The sequence below is a fragment of the Saccopteryx bilineata genome, chromosome 6 (genome assembly GCF_036850765.1).
Source record: "Saccopteryx bilineata isolate mSacBil1 chromosome 6, mSacBil1_pri_phased_curated, whole genome shotgun sequence".
In the NCBI taxonomy this organism is placed as follows: domain Eukaryota; kingdom Metazoa; phylum Chordata; class Mammalia; order Chiroptera; family Emballonuridae; genus Saccopteryx; species Saccopteryx bilineata.
Window position 1 is genome coordinate 116,642,221 of NC_089495.1, and position 22,214 is coordinate 116,664,434.

Below are 22,214 nucleotides of genomic sequence, written 5' to 3' on the forward strand. Positions count from 1 at the left end.
CCACCAGGGGGCGATGCTCTGCCCATCTGGGGCTTTGCTCTGTTGTGACCAGAGCCATTCTAGCGCCTGAGGCAGAGGCCACAGAGCCATCCTCAGTGCCTGGGCCAACTTTGCTCCAGTGGAGCCTTGGGTGCGGGAGGGGTAGAGAGAGACAGAGAGGAAGGAGAGGGGGAAGGGTGGAGAAGCAGATGGGCGCTTCTCCTGTGTTCCCTGGTCGGAAATCGAACCCAGGACTCCTGCACACCAGGCCGACGCTCTACTACTGAGCCACCCTACTTTGTCTTTTTCTATAAGGGAATAATAGTTTTTGAGCACAAATTTTTTACAAAGTGGTATTTAACTTTAAATCTTTAAGTACCTCATAATAAAACCCTTTCGTCAAAATTTTAGAATCTTAGCAGGGGACAGCATGTTAAATATGGTAATCAAATAGTCTTTTTACAGATAAAGAAATTGAGTAAAAAAAGCATTATAGCTTGTCCAAACTATAAAGATGGAAAGCTTCTCTGATCCCCTGATACCTGCAGTGGCATTTAGATATCACAGTAGGGTAAATAGTCTGCCCTTTTTTTAAAAAAAAAATATTTTTCTGAAGCTGGAAATGGGGAGAGAGAGACAGACTCCCTCATGCGCCCGACCGGGATCCACCCGGCACGCTCACCAGGGGCAGGGGGCGACGCTCTGCCCACCAGGGGGCGATGCTCTGCCCCTCCGGGGCGTCGCTCTGTCGCGACCAGAGCCACTCTAGCGCCTGGGGCAGAGGCCAAGGAGCCATCCCCAGCGCCTGGGCCATCTTTGCTCCAATGGAGCCTCGCTGCCGGAGGGGAAGAGAGAGACAGAGAGGAAGGAGAGGGAGAGAGGTGGAGAAGCAGATGGGCGCTTCTCTTGTGTGCCCTGGCCGGGATCGAACCCGGGACTTCTGCACGCCAGGCCGGCACTCTACCACTGAGCCAACCGGCCAGGGCCAGTCTGCCATTTTAATAAACAAACTAGTACTACTCCTGTGTCCAAAGTCAAACCTGCTGATCAAAGATGGTTTATGTATGCTGAGTGTCAGGAAGGAAACTCCAGTGGCTTTTGCTCAAACTTCAGTTGTCTCTGTGACTCATGGATTAGGAATTGAATCTATTTATAACATAACATTTAAATGTATTATGCTAGATTCATATCTATGTCTGTAAATAGCATATTTATTGGGTTATCTCAATGCTTATAATTCATTGTGTTTCTCATCCCACTCTGATATGATAGTCACTAGTCCCATGGAGCCATTGATACATTTAAAATACGGCTAGTGTGAATTGAGATGTACTGTAAGTGTTTAAAAACACATTGTATTTTATGTTCACTCTGGCTCTGAGCCATTTTGTTTTGGTGGGGGCACGGGTTAACGTCCTCTGCACAACTCAAACCAAGTCTATCCAACCTGCACGGCCCATCTTGAGCCCTGTCGTTTCATTAAAATGTTTGTGTCTAGCCTGACCTGTGGTGGCGCAGTGGATAAAGCGTTGACCTGGAAATGCTGAGGTCGCTGGTTCGAAACCCTGGGCTTGCCTGGTCAAGGCACATATGGGAGTTGATGCTTCCAGCTCCTCCCCCCCTTCTCTCCCTCTGTCTCTCCTCTCTCTCTCTCTCCCTCTGTCTCTCCCTCTCCTCTCTAAAAAATGAATAAATAAAAAAAAATTAAATTAAAAAAAATGTTTGTGTCTACATTCACCTCTCCTTTCATATCATCTTATTTCACTCCCCCTTTCAAAATTTCTGTAGGTTCTTAATGATAGTCTATCGTGTTTTATTATGTAACAGGGATGTGGTTTTATGCCTTTCTCCAGAATATTAATTAATTGAATCTAGAAATATAGTTCCACCCAGCAACTGTGTTTCCCATTCCAAATGTGTAGCAGAATGTGGGCATGTAACTGGTTCTTAATATAGACATGCTGAATTGAGTTTCTAAATATATTTTTAAAAATATCTTATATTTGAATGTTACAGTTTTTAGAACACTTTCACAGATAGACTCTCATTTGATCTTTTTTTTTTTAATTTTTATTTTTTGTACTTTTCTGAAGTTGGAAACAGGGAGGCAGTCAGACAGACTCCCATATGTGCCCGACCGGGATCCACCCAGCATGCCCACCAGGGGGCAATGCTCTGCCCACCTGGGGCTTCGCTCTGCTGCAACCAGAGCCATTCCAGTGCCTGAGGCAGAGGCCACAGAGCCATCCTCAGTGCCTGGGCCAACTCTGCTCCAATGGAGCCCTGGCTGCGGGAGGGGAAGCGAGAAACAGAGAAGAAAGAGAGGGGGAGGAGTGGAGAAGCAGATGGGTGCTTCTCCTGTGTGCCCTGGCCGGGAATTGAACCTGGGACTTCTGCACGCCAGGCCAACACTCTACCACTGAGCCAACCGGCCAGGGCTAATCATTTGATCTTTCTAGCAACTTTATTAGGTAGATAACACAATTATTACCCTCATGATAAAATGATCAAGTAAGGACATAAAAAGGACAACAATATAAAACTGGATGTTCTATGACATAAGTTTTGTTTTCTGTGTAGTAATATTTCTTCTTGGGGGTAAGAAAGTTCTCTATCATGGAAGACTGGCCTTGTGTTTTGAATCACTCTATGGCAATTCTCAGGGTCTTGTCCACAGGGCAGTGGTTTCTCACTAGGTCTTTTTGAGTAGTTTGGTGTGAAAACTCCTTGTAAGACTATACCAAGAACACTGATTGTTCCATGGTATATAGTTTTTACAGAAACTTGTGTCCCATGTGGCAGTTCCATTTCATTAGCAGTGCATTCTGGAGTGCTGTTCAGAAGACCCCGAGGCACTGTGTAGTCTCCACAGAAGTGTGGGACTGAGGGAGGAGGGGTCATCATGCCCTTTTATCATTTTAATAATAGTGGGTTACTTTTATTTCAACTCAATACCTTTTCTGTACGTTCCTAATACAACAAAATATTTTTCCCACGTTTTTTTTTTTCTTTATAAAAAATGAGCAAAAAAAAAAGAGCAAAAAAAAATGAGCAGAAAGATACGAAAAATGCCACTTTTGGATGTCATGGTGTCTTTCTAATCAGATAGGACCACTCTTTTATCTTTTTATTTACCTTCTTCATCCCCAACTGTTACAGTGTAGCTGTGCACAACTAGGCTTTCAACCAACTTTTGTAGTTCCCCCAGAGTTCTTGTACCTTAATATAGGTTGAATGCTTTTAAAAGGTTTACTCAGAATTTAGCATATTAAGCAAAACAGGAAATTAAATCTCTAACATAAAATATCTTTATTTAGCATAGTCTCAATGGATATTTTATATATGTAAGAATTAGGTAGACCCTGGCCAGTGCTCAATGGGTAGAGCGTAGTGCCAGAGGACAGAGTTCATGGGTTTGATCCCCAGTCAGGACTATGCAAGTGGCAAGCAATGAGTGAGTGCACAGCCAGGTAAACACCTAAGTGAAAAAATGAGTTGGTGCTTTTCTTTCTTTCTCGGCCCCCTTTCCTCTACCCCTTTTATCTCTCTCCCTTCAAATCAATTGAAAATTTTTTAAAAGAAGAATTTGGTAAACACAGGGTAAGGCATAGAATACAGTGAATAGTCTGATATTCAGTATTTGTATATAGTTATACATTTTTAAACTTAAAATATTTATGGATTTTGGCAGTGTGTCAGGCTCTGTGCTAATTACTAGGAGAAACAGTGAAGATGTGTAAGAATACTGTACTCACCAAGATTGTGTTTTAGTAGAAAAATCAGTATATGTTTTAGAATTCTCTTCCCTTTATTTGGTCAGTCTTTGGCCTTTTTATCTTTGTTTGAAAGAAAATTTTAAAATACTCTTTAGTAAATGATAATGAGCAGTAAATTTTTAAAGGAATTTTTCCTATGACACTTTATTTTGAGTTGGGATCCAGGCTTCATATTTTGTGTTTATTCAGTTATTTTCTGAGTTTTTAAAATTAACATGTTTACAATTCAGAGCGTAAGTAAGTATATTAAGGATGTAAACTGAAAAGATATTTCAAACAGAATGAATTCTTGCTTTTCCTATTGAATTTCTTCTTCTATAAATACTGGTCTTGGTTTTGTCTTTATCTGTAGTAAAATAGTTTTTGAAGATTGCAGAGTTTAGAAGTATGTGGAATTCACTAGAAGACCCTTCAGAAGAGATATTTATTTATTTTGATTTGAACATAATTGACATTTTTTTGGAAAATCTTTGTATGTATATTTTATAATTATGTTTTAAATTATTTTCTAAATAAAATTCACATTCTTCATCTTTCAGATATTGACAGAGCAAGTGTGTACTCAAGTTGTACACAAACCACACCCAGAGCCAGATTCTACAGTGAAAATTCAGAACCCAAGTGAGCAAACAGCAATTGTTTATTGTGATGAAATAGTAACATGGTAATGTGTCAGACTAAATCAAAACTCTTCCAACCACCTAAATCATGATGGTGTTTTAATGGTTCGTTTCACTTAAAGCTTACCTACCATGGTGCTAAGCTCTTGGTTGAAAAATCAGTAAATACTTTTTGAGAGGAAGATATAATGTAGTTATAAATCTATAATATACTTTTTTTGTTGTTGTTCTGTAACAGTGATTCTTAAGGTGGTAGCAACTTTATTAAAAAACTCTACACCAAGTGCAGAACTGATGGAAGTTCGTCGTCTATTTTTATCTGACATGATAAAACTTTTCAGTAACAGCCGCGAAAACAGAAGGTAAGCAATTTGAATATTATAACAATACTTTATTCCATAATTAATCTTATTTTCTTTGCTTTATTTTCAATATCTTTCATAGAAAAAAATTTCAAATCATTCCCACATTGCTAAATACTTTTAATTATCAGAAAACTTTCTATGCTTCATTGCTATAATCTGTATTCTTTTTACTTCAATTTATTGCTTTTACTTATATGCATATTATGTTTTAATTGGATATTTGAATATATATCCACAAGCCATTTTTTTTTATGTATTTTTCTGAAACTGGAAACGGGGAGAGACAGTCAGACAGACTCCCGCATGCACCCGACCAGGATCCACCTGGCACGCCCACCAGGGGCTACGCTCTGCCCACCAGGGGGTGATGCTCTGCCCCTCCGGGGCGTCGCTCTGCCACAACCAGAGCCACTCTAGCGCCTGGGGCAGAGGCCAAGGAGCCATCCCCAGCGCCCAGGCCATCTTTGCTCCAATGGAGCCTTGGCTGCGGGAGGGGAAGAGAGAGACAGAGAGGAAGGAGGGGGTGGGGGTGGAGAAGCAAATGGGCGCTTCTCCTATATGCCCTGGTCGGGAATCGAACCCGGGTCCCCCACACGCCAGGCCGACGCTCTACCGCTGAACCAACCAGCCAGGGCCCACAAGCCATTTTTAAAATGCACTGTTTCTTTTGGTGCTACCTGTCATGAACATATTTTTAATTGTAATTGTTTTGGATTTGTTCATATTCCATGCTTTTCCCGTGTTTGACTGATAACTGATTGTTATGCCTTTTAAAGCTGATTACCTAGGATATGGGGCACAGTCTGAAGTCGTGGTTGCTGCCCGAGTCCTTAACAGATACTAGCTGAGTGCATGGTGTGTATGAAGTGCCTTGCTGCAGAGGCTGTCTTTTAGTATACAGTCTTAGTACAGTTTAGTGGGGGAGAGAATGATAAATCGGTGGTTACTTTATAATGTGTTAAATGATCGTGAGTGCTACATGTGATGAGGGAGTAGAGAAATTATAATTAAATCTGACTGGGAGAGTTAAGAAAGCAATTTTAAATGATAATTTGGATTTTTCCAGGTAGAAAAGTGAGACATCATTCCAGATATAGAATACACAATATGTAGGACAATTGCACCTTGGTTTATCCGCTTCAGATCATGTTTCGCTATTTATCTAAATATCCAAATGGTAAATTGTAATTCATTTTAGGTATTTTTAATGATTATATTTTCCCTGTTAGATGTCTATTGCAGTGTTCAGTGTGGCAGGATTGGATGTTTTCTCTTGGCTATATCAATCCTAAAAATTCTGAAGAACAGAAGATTACTGAGATGGTCTATAATATCTTCCGGATTTTGTTGTATCATGCAATAAAATATGAATGGGGAGGCTGGAGAGTCTGGGTGGATACGCTCTCAATAGCCCATTCCAAGGTAACAGAGACTTAGCATTTTATATCATCAGGGTTTCATCTGTGGATTATAATAGGGCTGTAAACATTCTTCTGGTGCCATCTTGTGGGCATCGTCCTGCATGGCCAACTCCTCCTTCCCAGTGTTCTCTCTTTTCTGTTTTTCTTTTCCTTCTGCTCATATGTTAGATCTTGAAGTACGTATTATTTGATTGAAATTTCAGATTTGTAAATTAGGAATTTTAGACCCAAAAGGTGACCCCATGTATGTTTTATAGCGGATGAGAAGTTAAGTCTCAGCAAGTTGCCGTTTTAAAGACTAAACCATACATACTGATTCCTATAAGAATCTTTTATGAAATGGACTCTGAAATATACTTTTTAAGACTTTTAAAAGTAGTCAAATTATTTTTATTTCCAAGTGAAGCATAAACATTTAAAGTGCTTTAGTGGTATTTTTAATTGCATTATCTTTTCTTTATTTTTAATAATAGAAATCTATATATTTATATTTCAAATATTATCTAATCATTGGTAGAAGGAGGACATCATTTGCCAGCCCCATGCTTTTGGGATCTGATTTCATCTTATGTAAAATTAAAGACTTTTTTTTTTTTTTCTATTTTTTTTTTTCTGAAGCTGGAAACGGGGAGGCAGTCAGACAGACTCCCGCATGCACCCGACTGGGATCCACCCGGCATGCCCACCAGGGAGCGATGCTCTGTTGCGACCAGAGCCACTCTAGCGCCTGGGGCAGAGGCCATGGAGCCATCCCCAGCGCCCAGGCCATCTTTTGCTCCAATGGAGCCTCGGCTGCAGGAGGGAAAGAGAGAGACAGAGAGGAAGGAGGGGGGTGGGGTGGAGAAGCAGATGGGTGCTTCTCCTGTGTGCCCTGGCCAGGAATCGAACCCTGGACTTCCGCACGCCAGGCTGACGCTCTACCACTGAGCCAACCGGCCAGGGCTTTAAAGACTTTTTATATCAAGATAATCTCCAAAGGAAGGTCCATCACAAACTGAAATTTTTGTTATCATGTGACTTAAGTAGAAATTAATATCATATATGCCTCTCAGGAAAAATTTTGAAACTTTTTTAATTTAAGAAGAGTTTTTATTCCTGTTAAAAATTTATATATTATAATATATGGACACTTTTATTATTACATTAACACATTTGAAAATAGTATTTTATAGGAAAAGACATTGCATTTTATGTGATATATATGTGTATATGTATATATATATCCTTATTATTTCTAAATAAGCCTATATAAAGTAGCTTATTAAAGTAGCCTATTATAATGATAAAATTATGATGTTTTAACAGTTTATAAATGCATATGTTTATAGAATGTGTTTTTTCTTAAAATCAGTTGTTGAAATAGGCACACATATGAATAATGGAAGGTGAAAACTGATCTAGTAATAGAGCTTTGGGACTGTATAGTAGCTACTTCTTTTAGCTAGATACCTCAAATATGTAGAAGTTCAACTGGCATATTAGCTAAGGGTAACATTGAAATATTTAACCTAAAAGGCCACTTATTTAAAACTTTAATAATAATATTAGTTTAGCTAACTGCGTGTCTTTGGACATGTAAGAAGTCATAAATACTATTTTTGATGATTATTTCCAATTACTTGATGAAGCTAAGCACAGTATTAAGATGTGCAGTGTTTGAAATCCTAAAATTCTTGGCACTGCTTTTCTATTGGTACCGTAGTTTTATGTATATCTTTTTTTTTCTTCTTGATATATATTAAATACCTCAGTGTTCTTTTACTTGTCCCTAAGGTCACTTATGAAGCACATAAAGAATACCTAGCCAAGATGTATGAAGAATATCAGAGACAAGAGGAAGAAAACATTAAAAAGGGAAAGAAAGGGAATGTGAGCACCATCTCTGGTCTTTCATCACAGACGACAGGAGCCAAAGGTGCAATGGAAATTCGAGAGATAGAAGACCTTTCCCAAAGCCAAAGCCCAGAAAGCGAGACAGATTACCCGGTCAGCACAGACACTAGAGACTTGCTCATGTCAGCAAAAGTTTCCGATGATATTCTAGGAAGCACAGACAGGCCAGGCAGTGGTGTGCATGTGGAAGTGCACGATCTGTTAGTTGACATAAAAGCAGAGAAGGTGGAAGCAACGGAAGTGAAGCTGGATGACATGGACTTGTCCCCTGAGACTCTGGTGAGCGGAGAGAACGGTGCCCTTGTGGAGGTGGAGTCTCTGTTGGATAATGTGTACAGTGCTGCTGTTGAGAAGCTCCAGAACAATGTACATGGAAGTGTTGGTGTCATAAAAAAGAATGAAGAAAAGGATAACGGTCCTTTGATAACATTAGCAGATGAGAAAGATGACCTTCCTAACAGTACTACATCATTCCTCTTTGACAAAATACCCAAACAGGAAGAGAAACTCCTTCCTGAACTTTCTAGCAACCACATTATTCCAAATATCCAGGACACACAAGTGCATCTTGGTGTTACTGATGATCTTGGGTTGCTTGCTCACATGACCAGTAGTGTAGACTTAACTTGTACAAGTATAATAGAAGAAAAGGAGTTCAAAATCCATACAACCTCAGAAGGAATGAGCAGTATTTCTGAGAGAGACTTAGCATCATCTAAAGGGTTAGAGTATGCTGAAATGACTGCTACCGCTCTGGAAACTGAACCTTCTGGTAGCAAAGTTGTACCAAATATTGACGCTGGAAGTATAATTTCAGATACCGAGAGATCTGATGATGGCAAAGAGCCAGGAAAAGAAATCCGGAAAATTCAGACCACTACTACAACACAAGTAAGTTACCCTACAAGAGTTCTAAAAATGCATTGAATTGATGTTGTTAGAATCAAAACAGAGTTATTTCTTACCAACACTATGCTCATATTTAATTATAGTATCACAGTGTCTTATGGAATTGAGTAGTATGGTAGTACGTATAAAATACATTTAAAATATCTGAATTATATTTCCAATTCTACCACATTCTGTCTGTAATTTTGCTCAAACTCTCTGGGCCTGAACTTTCTTATGAAGTACAACAGATTTTACTAGATGAAAATATGGCCATTAAGGGTTCTCTCAGTTCTAACATTTTATGACTGACAACATTTTTACATTTTGTACTCGAGATCTTCTCTCTGAATATGTGATTAATTATAAGCTTTTAAGCGTCAGGCCCAGCCCTGTTCTGTGGATTATAGAAAAGAGGACTTGGAGCCCAGACTGAACTGATAGATGCAATGGAGGGGAAGGGAACAGGGCACGGTTATTTGTCAAGTGCCTGCTATGTTCCGGGCACTGTGTTACACGTTTTCAGGTATAATCCGCACACTCACCCTACGGGGCAGGGAATGTGGCTGTGAAAGTATGAAATTATAAGCAGTGAGAACTGTCTTTACACCCACAGGGATAGGGATTATGAGAAAATGAGTGACTGAAGCCATGGTGAGAAAATGTCAGTGCTGTAGCCTTATCTTCTGATACGAATTTTAGTTGTTGAACTGTGAGTTTTAAGACTACTTCATTGTTTCCTAGGCTACATAATACCTTATCATTAAGAGTTGATGAAAACTTTTACCCTAAATAATGTGTTTGTTCTCTGGATTTCCACTCACCTTTTAATGTCATAAAAAATAAATTGAACATGTTGTACTATAAAGAGTCTACCATGTGCCTAACTGGTGTCTCTGCACTCCAGTGAGAATCCTTACTCATGTATTCTCTGTGTGGAAAAGGTCTTTTTATTTTTTCTCTGTTAACTGCCAAATTCCGTTTTAGAGGCAGCTGTGTGTACTACAGTGGTAATTGTCGAGGGACGGGGACATTGAATTAGGTACAGATTTAAAATAAAGAACAGCCTGGTGCATTGTCTGCTGACCATAATCACTGGGCTTGCCTGTTGTTCATTCCAAGTGCATAGGCATTTCTCTGGTTTTCTAATTTATGAGATGCATTTGTGAGTGAAATAGACTTTGAGATTAACTTGACTATATTCAAGTAATGCTTCATTTAATTTTATGGTTTTAACTACAGTGAGTTGATGACATATATCCTGTATACTTCACTTTGAGTATGTGCTCACTTTCATAAGGAAGTAATGTGGTCTAAGGTAAAGACTCCAGAAACAGGGGTATAGAGGATGTGGCTTTCTGTGTGAACGTTGTTATTAAGCTTAGATATTTGGTTTTCCTGCTTAGTTTCTGAAACTACAAAGTAAGTGTTAATAGTAGCCTTTTCAGCTCTAAGAGGTCCCTGTGCAGGGCATCACCAGGGGAACAATGTATGTAAATATACTAGCATACTTAAGTCATGGCCAAAGCTTTCCTCATTCACTGTACTTAATGAAAACAAGAATTTCTTTTGCATCCTACAAATGCCCCCTTTTTATCCCTCCAGGCGGTACAGGGTCGGTCTGTTATACAGCAGGACAGGGATCTCCGGGTTGATTTAGGGTTCCGAGGAATGCCCATGACGGAGGAGCAGCGGCGCCAGTTCAGCCCCGGCCCGCGCACCACGATGTTCCGCATTCCTGAGTTTAAGTGGTCTCCAATGCACCAGCGACTGCTCACCGACCTGCTGTTTGCGTTAGAAACAGATGTACATGTTTGGAGAAGGTAGAAATATTTCTTTTCTATAAATTAAAATACTGCTACTTTCATTTAAGAATATGAGAATTTTAAACTACTGGCGTCAACTGATCAGTGAATTATATCATTAAATAAATCTCACAAATTAAATTTATTATAAGTAATTATAGATTTAAAAATATAAAAATAATCACAGACTGATAAATACAGAGAACAGGCTCACAGCTGTCATAGGGATAGGGTTGGGGGACTGGGTGGAAAAGATGAAGGTATTAAGCAATAGAAAAACCTTACAGACAGACAACAGTGTGGGGATTGCAGGAAGGAAAGAGGGGAGTTTGAGGAGGGTGGAGGGGCGGGATAGATGGTGATGAGGGGAGACTTGGTGAATGCACAATGCAATGATGTGTTATAAAATTGTATGCCTGAAACCTGTATAATTTTGTTAAGCAGTGTCATCCCAATAAATTCAATGAAATTTTTAAAAATTACACTGAGATTTTATATAGAATCATAAATATTTTTGTAAGGTTATAAGGCCTGTGTCTATCAAAATGTATCTAAGAATTTAAGCTTAAGACAGTTAAAAAGCAAAATTTTGAATTCTTGCATTATCTGTTGTATGTAAAATAGACTTAACAAAAATAAGTTCAATTTTGATTTAAAGAAATTTCTACATTTTTATCTTCATAAAATTAATAACATGCTAATTTTACTCTTAAGTTTATAATGTATATATACTGTTAAAATTTACAATCATCTTATAATGTCTATTTTTAGAGATGTCTATAGCATTTAGAGTTAGTGGGTATTAGTTCAAATATAATTACTTAAAGAAAACCAAATCTACATAAATTAAATCATCACCTTGCCTTATTTCCCTCCCCCCCCCTTCTTTTCTAAGTGACAGGAGGGGAGACAGAGAGACAGACTCCTGCATGCTCCCTGACCGGGATCCACTCACCAACCCCACTGGGGCTGATGCTCGCAGCTGAGCTATTTTTAGCACCTGATGTAGAGGCCTCATGGAGCCATTCTCAGTGCCTGGGGCCAATGTGCTTGGACCAGCCGAGCCATGGCTGCGGAAGGGAGGGAGAGAAAGAGAGGCAGGGATGGGGAGGGGTGGAGAGGTAGATGGTTGTTTCTCCTGTTGCCCTGACCAGGAATTGAACCAGGGGTATCGGCACACCAAGCCAACTTTCTACCACTGAGCCAACCATTCAGGGCTTTGCTCACTTTTAATTTAATTTTCTAATAGCAAATATACAACAAATTAATTATAAGACTATGGCATTTGTATGTACAGGCGTTTAGGAAGTTGATAGCTCTCTGTAACAGAGCACGCCACCATCAACAAAAATCTGTGACACACTCTTTTCAGGACTCAAACGGGCTTCCCTGCTTCTCCTGAGTTTTATTCTAAAATTTAAGTTGCCTGCTTCAGCTCCAGGCATCGAATCAGTGTAGGAAACTTGCCCAAACTAGAAGGCAGGGGTTCTTCTTCCTCCCTCATCTCTTTCCTTCCTCCTTTTCCTTTTCTCCTCTGCCCCTTCATTTTTTCTTCTTCCTCTGCTTTTCTTCTCCTTTCTCTCCTCCTCCTCTGTCCCTTTCTATCTCCGTCCTCCTTTTTCTTTCATCTTTCTTTGTCTTCTTTTCTTTCTGTTTTAATAAGGATTTCACCCATATATCTCATATGCCAGCAAGATGATAAACTGTTCTCTAAGTCAACTACCAGCAGAAAGTAGTGGGTTGCAATGGCCAGTCTGTGCAGACCTATATTGTCAGTAACCTATAGCTGGTTTGAAGCCAACCTTTCCCATACCCAATTTACTTCAGTCATAGAACAAAACTTAGATTGTGTTAGCAGGGAAGAAGGAATAACTACCATGGCAGTAGTCAAGGTCTGCCTCACAATGTTTTTACTTCTGATGATGTTTAACCAATTTGTCTTTAGTCTACTCATGTGTAGAAACAAGGATCTTTTTCATTGCTAGTGCTGTTATATCTTCAATTACCTAGGGATGATAAATAAGGATCCTAGAATATCATGACATGCATTACTATTAACATGAATGTATGGAAACATATGGTGTAATTTCCTATTGCACTATGAGTAACTTCTAAAGGAGTGGCACACAATTTACTTTAACATACTGTGTGTCTTTCTTTCCTTTCAAGAGTTCTCATCAGATTTCCCAAACAGAATTTTATATAATTAATTTGTTTTAAATAGCACTTTATATTTAGGACAGGGGAAAGTATCTGGAGACCTAGGATACCACACATGTTGTTTTACAGTTTCAGTTGAGAATTGCTGACGGCAGTTTGATCCTGGCAGTACTCTTCCTATTAGAGAACTGTTCACTCTTGGCTGACTGCAGACTAAAGCAGCGTGTTTCTCCGAGTATCTTCCTTGCGTTTTGTGAGCAGGGAAGCTATACTTCCAACGTTTGAGGTCTTTTTTCTCTTTTAGTTAGTATGGTTTTGAATTCTTACTGGTTCATTTATACTCACCTATTGTGTCGCTTCTGTGACTAATAGTGTACACTTCAGGATGGCTGGTCAGGTACGGCCTGCAGGCTGGTAATGCAAGGAACAGACTGCATAAAAGACAGTAAAATATCCCGTTAACTGTGCAGTTGTTCTGCCTTTCAACACAAAATGAGTAACTTTGAGAGAAATACATTTTTTCAGGCAAATTCATTGATCTAGTCACAGATCTCTGAATGAAGCTCATGTACCGTATTTCTTAAGGAGAAACAAAATACTGGCTTAGTACACTTGGACACAACACACCTATAGAGATGAAGGCTAAATTTTCAGGAATGTAATCTGTCAGTTACAAAATATGTTTTTATTGTCTAATTACTCCATTTCAAATTTGAATACCTCTTTATTATTTCTCACTTAAAAAATGTTACTATAACTCAGGGGTCCCCAAACTTTTTACATAGGGGGCCAGTTCACTGTCCCTCAGACTGTTGGAGGGCCGGACTATAAAAAAAACTATGAACAAATCCCTATGCACACTGCACATATCTTATTTTAAAGTAAAAAAACAAAACGGAACAAATACAATATTTAAAATAAAGAACAAGTAAATTTAAATCAACAAACTGACCAGTATTTTAATGGGAACTGTGCTCCTCTCACTGACCACCAATGAAAGAGATGCTTCTTTCGGAAGTGCGGCGGGGGCCGGATAAATGGCCTCAGGAAGCCGCATGCAGCCCGTGGGCCATAGTTTAGGGATCCCTGCTATAACTAAACTGTCTAAATTTCTTATTCTTAAGCCAAGGAAGTATTAATTTGTGTTTTGTTTTTCTGCTGTTTTAGCCATTCCACAAAGTCCGTAATGGATTTCGTCAATAGCAATGAAAACATTATTTTTGTACATAACACAATTCACCTAATTTCCCAGATGGTAGACAACATCATCATTGCTTGTGGAGGAATTTTACCTCTGCTCTCTGCTGCAACGTCACCAACTGTAAGTACTTTGCCTCCATCTAGTGGTGATACTGTATAATTATATGACGAGAGCATGTCAGTGGTCCCTACTGTAAACGCGTTTATGAGGCCTAGGCCTCATATCAAAAGGAATCCAAGAGCTTAGCTCTGTAAATAGATGGACTTTAACAAAACATGTTCATCTAAGGGAACTTCTAATTGTACAAACTTTTATTTATAAATACTTATATTTATTTGTTAGTGCTGGGTTCCAGCTACATGTTTTTAGGAAAATATTTCTCTGCTAATTCTAATAAATACTTAAATATTAGCAGCAAAACATTGTATTCTCAAAATACCTTTCTCTCACAAGCACTTATATGCAGGAAGTCTACAGAGACAAGCAGGCTAGTTCAGGGTGATGTGCAGCAGAACAGATCATCATTAGGGCATTAATGGAATTAGGAGCTAATGGAGGAAATGGAGCCAGGAAAATGAAAAAAACAAAAAAGAGTCATAACCATAAATTGTTTATTTTCTGTGTATTGTTTACCCTTTCAAATTTGTATTATAATAAATTGTTAAAACCCTTGGTCTGTATCTTAAATTTCAAATACAAGTTTATGGTTATTGTATAGTAATTAGAGCCATGAATCTAAATATATTATATATGCAATATCTTACCTTCCTATTCTCTGAGATTTTATCTTGAAGCCAGCAATTTACTTCCAAAGGAAAACCAATTTAATGAATTTTAGGAGCGTCTCTTATTTAAAACTTAGGTACCTATATATAAAAAGTAGAAAGCTTACCATTCTTATTTTTTCTTAAAAATTTCACTATCACTGGCCTGACCTGTGGTGGCGCAATGGATAAAGCGTCGACCTGGAATATTGAGGTCACCGGTTCAAAACCCTGGGCTTGCCTGGTCAAGGCACATATGGGAGTTGATGCTTCCTGCTCCTCCCCCTGTTCTCTCTCTATCTCTCCCTCTCTCTCTCTCTCTCCCCTCTCTCTCTAATAAAAATGAATAAATAAAATCTAAAAAAGTAATTAAATAAAAAATTTAAAAAATTTCACTATCACTAAAATCTTCAGAAAACTTTGTTATTCACATGGCCTTTAATAGCATTTTTATCTGAATTTATTTACTGGCTCAACATTTATTTAAAAAATAAAGCTTTTCCCTATATATAAAACATTGATACGCATTAATATAATAAGATTGAGAGGAATTTAATGTTAATCATATGTCATTTAAAAGTGTTTTTCAACAGCTGGTCTGTGGACTGGTTTGCTAGAAATTTATGCCAATCTCAAGAGTTAACTAACACCCTGATGTTGTAGATTATATACCCAATGATCTTAGTTGAATTTGTTTATGCTCAGAGTGATTTCAGTCTAACTGACTTCTGAAATAATTTTATTTTCACTGAACCCCAAGTGTAATAAGGTTGAAAACCATTAATTTAAAATATAGTAGATCAAAGCTAACTTTATATTGTAGTTATCACTTTAAAAAATATATCTCTGATCTATATAAAAAAACAACAAGATTCCTTAGCTGCTTGCTGAGATGAGAAAGAATAGAGAACCATGCTTCCAATATTACCTGTGTTCTTGTTCCATATTGAAAACTCATCTGGAAGCTAAAAGTGTGCTTTCCCCAGAGAGAAACCTGTTTTGTTAAGATGTCTTGTACTTGGTGAGGCAGTGTTTCCAAGTTGATCTCTGGCTCAGTGTCATCAATAATGAGCTCTTTCTTCATGACTCTTTTTCTCACTACTCTGTTGTCATTGCTACCATTCCCAAAGCAGCTCTGAAACTTAAATATTAGCACCAAAAGATTGTACTCTCAAAATACCTTTCTCTCACAAGCACTTATATGCAGGAAGTCTACAGAGACAAGCAGGCTAGTTCAGGGTGGTGTGCCGCAGAACAGATCATCATAAGGCATTAATGGAATTAGGAGCTAACGGAGGAAATGGAGCCAGGAAAAGGAAAGGTTGATGGTGTGTGCAGAGTGCAGTATCCTGTGACATTGACGTACCAGCCCTTCTCTCCAATCTGGTTTCTTCTGGTTGTTTATATCATGCCAGTAATTGGGCATTGTGTATGACTTCAATGCATTCTAATATTAAGACAGGAGAAGTATTTCTTTTTCCTTCTATGCATTAAAAACTGAGTAAGTTAATGTTTTCCTCCTGACACTTATCATATAAATTTTTTTTGTTTTATAAATTATCATTCATTGTTATTGATTTTTAAAAGTTTGTATTTACATTCACTGTGTATTGTGAATTTAAGTATATTGTCTTAAAATTTTTGAAGAACAAAAAAAAATGACTTTATGTAACATTAGTAGTAGGTAAACATTTGCATAGGTTTCAGATAATCACATTACTAAATGTTCTTCCAAAATTTAAAGCTAAAACATCTCTATCAAGATAGGGAAAAATTAATGAAGTACATGTATTACCAATAAGCATTATGATGTATATACTGTTTTACTACCCAAATTTGCATCTTTATTGTATAATGAATGTACAGTAAAGATACAGACATTTTGAGGTTTGATTTCCAAATTTATTATCCATATAATTTGACCAGTTTGGAAGTTGAAATCACTTACCACCTGGACTATTTTCAAAAGACTTGGGTGCACTTATTCAAGTGCAGAAACTTTTCTTCATTGTCTCTGTCTGTATTTTTGCTCTTTTGGTCATAAATTGATTCTACCTATACCTGGTCATAAAACATAGTTTTATTTCATGTTCTTCGAATGAATTGCTTCCTTAAAAGAAACAGCCAGAATGGTTTCTCCCACTTTGTGCTGGTAAAGCCATGATTGGCTCTGACTGCTAAGAGGTGCTTTCTTTGACTTGTTGTTTAATATTCTGGCTAAAAATTGTGGTGGGCAAAACTTAGGAAGGAGAAGATTGAATAAAGAAGGAAATTAGAGCTGAAGGTATTGATCTTTTTGAGTTAGATTTAAGATGTTTAAAGCCAAGAGAGATATTTGGAAGGAATAAGTTAAAAAGGAAACATTGTCCACATCAAATTACAAAGGGAAACATTGTCATATAGAAGGTATTGAAATTTTAAACCTATGTAAGGAGAAATTGAAACATTTGAAACTAACACTTGAGTTATCTGATCATTTAGTTTAGGTTTGTGGAGTTTTTCAAAATATTCATGTATTTTACGCAGATAGGCATTTAATGAAAACTGATGAGAAAGGATGATGTGGCAGTGGTCGGAAAACTTTCTCTATGTGGATCAGAGAGGAAACATTCAGTCTTGTGGGCCATAGAATCTCTGTCCCATCTACTCAACTCTGCATTGTTGTACAAAAGCAGCCAGACAGTTACATAAGGAATAGGTGTATGTGTGTCTGAATAAAATTTTATTTATAAAAAAACAGCCATTTTTTTCAAATGGGGCACATTTGACTTTTGGATCATATTTTGCTGTAATCTTCAAATAAATACAAATGTAATAGTACAATGTTTTTACTGTGAAGATTTTTGGGTCATATTTTCCGATAATCTTTAAATAAATACAAATGTCATAGTGTAGTGTTTTACTGTGAAGACTTTATTACTTATTGCCATTGAAAATTTAATAGTTATAACTTAAGATAAATTCATTCTTTCCTACAAGAACTTGAATCTGACTTACTGAACATTTATTAAAGTCTTTAGTATTTTAAAAGACAACTTTACTGATTGCATTCATTTTGTTCTACTAGGAGATAAAACTTTTCACACTCGGTCATACTAATCTTATTTAGCATTTGACATGTCTCATGTTGAAATTATATTTAATTTTGAGAGAGTAAGTAGAATGCTAACTCTTCTGTGTAGTCATCCATTTAAAAAATATGACTTAAAGCACAACACAGGAATATGCCTTTCCCATTTCTTGGTGTAAGTGTGGATTTCAGGTAATTTACTTCTTATTATGAAAAACAAACCTGTTTCCTGTGGTTGGTGACACTTGCACATGACCTTTTAGAAGTTTTGATTTACTGTGAGGTATATGAGTTTTAGCATAAGGCAAACCTGGTACTTTAACCACTCACTGGATATGACCTCAACCTCAACTTCATTTACTGAAAGGTGTTAATTATACTGATCCCACAAGGAGACATGTGAGAATTGTTAGGTATGTATACCTGTAAAGTGCTCCAGATGGAGAAGGCTCTTAATGAATGTTCCTTTCCTTGAGATCCTTTTGGAACTATTTGTTCAGAATTGTATCATGATAGAATAAGCTTCCCCTTTATAAAATAAGCCTGTCATGCTCAGAATTCTGAAGTTTAAAATAGGATATTTGAGACAAATTTAGTTATTATGGGTTTTAATGGCAACAATGAAAGTGGTGTGATTTTCTCATCTGCTGGTTCCTTGGCCTTGGCACAGTGCTGGTCTGACCTGTGCCCCGGGACCTCATGTGAGCACAGGGATCCAGGCCAAGGTTAACAATGAGTATTGCTGTGTGGTATCATCATGTGAGAAAATTGGTTTAGATTAATCTTACTTGTAAGAAAAGATCTTACTGAAAACCTTAAGGAAAAACATATAGTTATACAATATTTATATTATGGAGAACACCTTAAGCGTAATATTCATGGAGAAATACGACTTTATTTGGAGTTTCTGTTTTGCATATATTTTTTAAAATCGTGGCAGAAAAAAGTTAAAAAAGTAATTTCAAGTCTCTAAATAAGACCAGTGGTCTACCCACGAGGAAAATTTAGACCCCTTTTCCTTCCTTCCTCTCTTTCTCTGTTTCTCCTTTCCTCCCTTCCTCCCTTCCTCCACTCCTTCTTTCCTCCCTCCCTCTTAGGCTTCCTCCCTTTATTTTCTTCTTAAGTGAGGAGGGGAGATAGTGAGACAGAGTCCCACATGCACCCCGACCAGGATGCTTGAACCAGTCCAGCCACTGGCTGCAGGAGGAGAAGAGAGAGAGAGAAGGGGCAGAGGGAAAGGGAGAGAAGCAGATGGTCACTTCTCCTGTGTGCTCTGACCGGGGATTGAACCCGGGATGTCCACACACTGGGCCGACACTCTATTTACTGAGCCAATCAGCCAGGGCAAATTTAGACCTCTTAATACCTATTTTGACCAGTCTTCGTTTTGAGGAAGGAACATAATATTTGTTGTTACTTATTTTTTGGAGTTGTTTCCATAACTACCAGTAGTTAGTTGAATCCTCTTATTTTTATTCAATACATTGTACAAGTTGGTCATAAATTAAAGTAAGGAATTGGTGGAAAAAATGAAGAGAAGCAAGGAACATGGTATAACAACAAATTGCATAATCACTTTCTGACTTTAGGTTGATACCACTCTGGTCAGCCATCCAGATCACTGAATGTTTACAATTTAACTTGGTGTCACTTAACGGTTTCATTTTCTCTTTTATAGAAAAATAATAGAGACTGGTATTTCTGGCTTTCCTAATAGCCATATTATTATGATTTTGAAACTTTGATATTTTTTATCTTTTTTCTGTTAGAGAACAAAGTCATAATTTTAATGTATGATTTATTACTTTTATCAGAATATTTAGTTAATAGATTTGGAAATATTTTTTTGGTCCATCACATGACACTAAATTATACTTTAGTATTCTCAGAAAGCTTTTATATGCTTTCTTAATAAAGCACCATGTAAATAGTGTATTTTGAAATTTATGCTCACATATATTTTTTTCAAAAATCAGAATAGGAACGGTTCAAGACTTTTATTGTGAACTTAATTCTATTCAGATTTTTAAAATATTTTGAATATAATTCTTAAAAGATTCTAAAACTGAGTAAAATAGCTGTGTAAGTAAATATGCAGGTCTCATTAATTTATCAATAATTTCTTTTCTTAGCAAGGAAATGTGGTCTTTAAGTTATAATCACTTGAATATTCTATTCTTGTATCAACTCCTGGAGTTTTGATCTATAGGAAGGGCTCAAAACTATAACATGATTTCTTAAAGAAAATTCTAGAAGTTTGCTATAGTCATTTATGCCTAAAATAGTACAGTTAGGGCTTTTAGAGAAATGTTACATTGGTTCATTTATTAAATATTCACTTAGGAAAGATATTTGTTTTACCAAGTAGAATATGCATAATTTCTAATATCTGAAATATATTTACATGTTATTTGAGCAGTTATTCTAATGAGTGAAAGACAGTCTACGTATTTGATAGTTAATCTTAATCATTGTAAATTATAAAGTGATTGCCTCTTTAAATTTTTACTTTTATTAAAATAATCAAATATAACTTTTAAATATATTATTTTGTTTTGATTTTACATTGTATTTTTATTTAATTTTAATAATTTTCTTTTCTTATACTTTTTTGGTCCATTGTCTGTTTTGTCTAATGCATGTCCAGGGTTCTAAGGTTAGTATTACTTCAGTAATTTTCAGGATTTTAGTTTAAAATTTTATTTTTACTTTATGAAATTTTTGACTTTGTTATATTTTGTGTTTCCATGCCATCTTTAATATTAGGCATGTCTTATGCATATTTTAAAGATTCATGAAAAAGATTATTTTCTTAGTTCATTGATGAATTACTATTTTATTATCAACAATAATCTTTAGACTAAGGTATGATAATATAATGAAAACAATATTCTAGGCATATGTACAATCAGATGTTGACTGCTTCCAATGAAAGCACACTGGGTGGAATATATTAAGATTAGTAATAATTGTTTGGAAATGTCCTTTATTTTTATGCATGTTTTGATGTTTATATCAAAATTATAGATTTGATGTTTCATCAAAATTATAAGTTATTTTTATGTATAATGAAATAGGAACTCCCTTTTAGATTATAGTTTGTGTTAAGAAAAATTTTTATTTAAAAGTTTTTGTTTAGCAAAAAGTAACTGGCAAATTATATGGATAGCTAATATTTCTGTTTATGAGTTCTGTATATAACTCATTAAAAATGAAATTGAACATTAAGTCTTGTAGATCCCAAAAGACTAAAAAGTAAGACCTTAACTAACAAAGTGAGTTAGATTTTTAATAACTTAAGGAATTCAGAATGATGAAGAATTTGAGTACATATTTGTATATATCCTAAAATTCTAATATTTTGAAAAATTATTCAGAATATTTATTAGATCTGAGCAAAGACCAGATCTTCCATTCTATTATAAAAAGTTGTACTGATAGATGTGATTTAAAGGAGGTTTTACATAGAATGAATTTCTCTGCTTTTTATTATAATTTTGTTGTGTGGTGGTCACAGGTGTTTTGTTCATACTGTGCAATAACCCTCTGTATCAAGGGAGTGCTCAGAGATAAGGAGTCTGCACTTTGAACATCCAGTAATGAACAGTCTTTCTTTGGACTACAGACACTGAATTGGCAGAATGTTGTAAAGAAATATTGAAAACAAGATTTTAAAATATTTTCAAGTTCAATGAAGAAATAATGATTTTGCCTCTATTTTGATGTTAAATGGAAAAAAGTTGTTTATTCTGCATTTGGAATTAAGTTACATAGTGCTTTCAGTAGTCACCTATCATTTTCAATACCTACCCAGTATGCAAGAAGTGTTTAAAATTTGCCTTTAAAAAATGACTGTTTTCTGCTGACATTTCCATGTTAATTTGAGCAGAAATATGTTTAAGTAGAATGATGGGTATAAGCAATGTCGAAATGAAACATTAAATTGGAGCAGATACTTATAATACATGCTTACCTTGTAGTTTAATTTATCATTTGAAGAACTAAAGTTGATCTATATGGCTAATATGCCTGTTTTTAGAAAATTTAAACAGTAGCATTTTTTTATTTATAAAGTATTATTTGCTTTACTTGGCTCTTTGAGGCATTGAGAAAAATGAGGCCTAGTCAGAATGAACCAAAATAACTAAAATGTTATCTAAAAAAACAATGAAAAATAAGAAATGTCGCTGTTGCTTATAAAATCCAATTATATATCTCAAAAATTAGAACACTTTGTAACATTCTTCTTGAAAGCAAGAAATTATATTTTAT

The 22,214-nt window shown here is 36.4% G+C and overlaps 1 protein-coding gene across 2 annotated transcripts in view; it reads left to right on the forward strand.

Annotated features, from left to right (window-relative positions):
- NBEA (neurobeachin) overlaps nt 1–22,214 on the forward strand; it is a 740,071-nt gene that overhangs the window by 164,510 nt on the left and 553,347 nt on the right. For both annotated transcript variants that reach the window (XM_066236595.1, XM_066236597.1), the window contains exons 19-24: nt 4,295–4,376; nt 4,614–4,737; nt 5,970–6,162; nt 7,935–8,945; nt 10,548–10,765; nt 14,075–14,228. In XM_066236595.1, the coding sequence (XP_066092692.1) occupies nt 4,295–4,376; nt 4,614–4,737; nt 5,970–6,162; nt 7,935–8,945; nt 10,548–10,765; nt 14,075–14,228 (1,782 nt within the window). The remainder of the gene's footprint in view (nt 1–4,294; nt 4,377–4,613; nt 4,738–5,969; nt 6,163–7,934; nt 8,946–10,547; nt 10,766–14,074; nt 14,229–22,214) is intronic.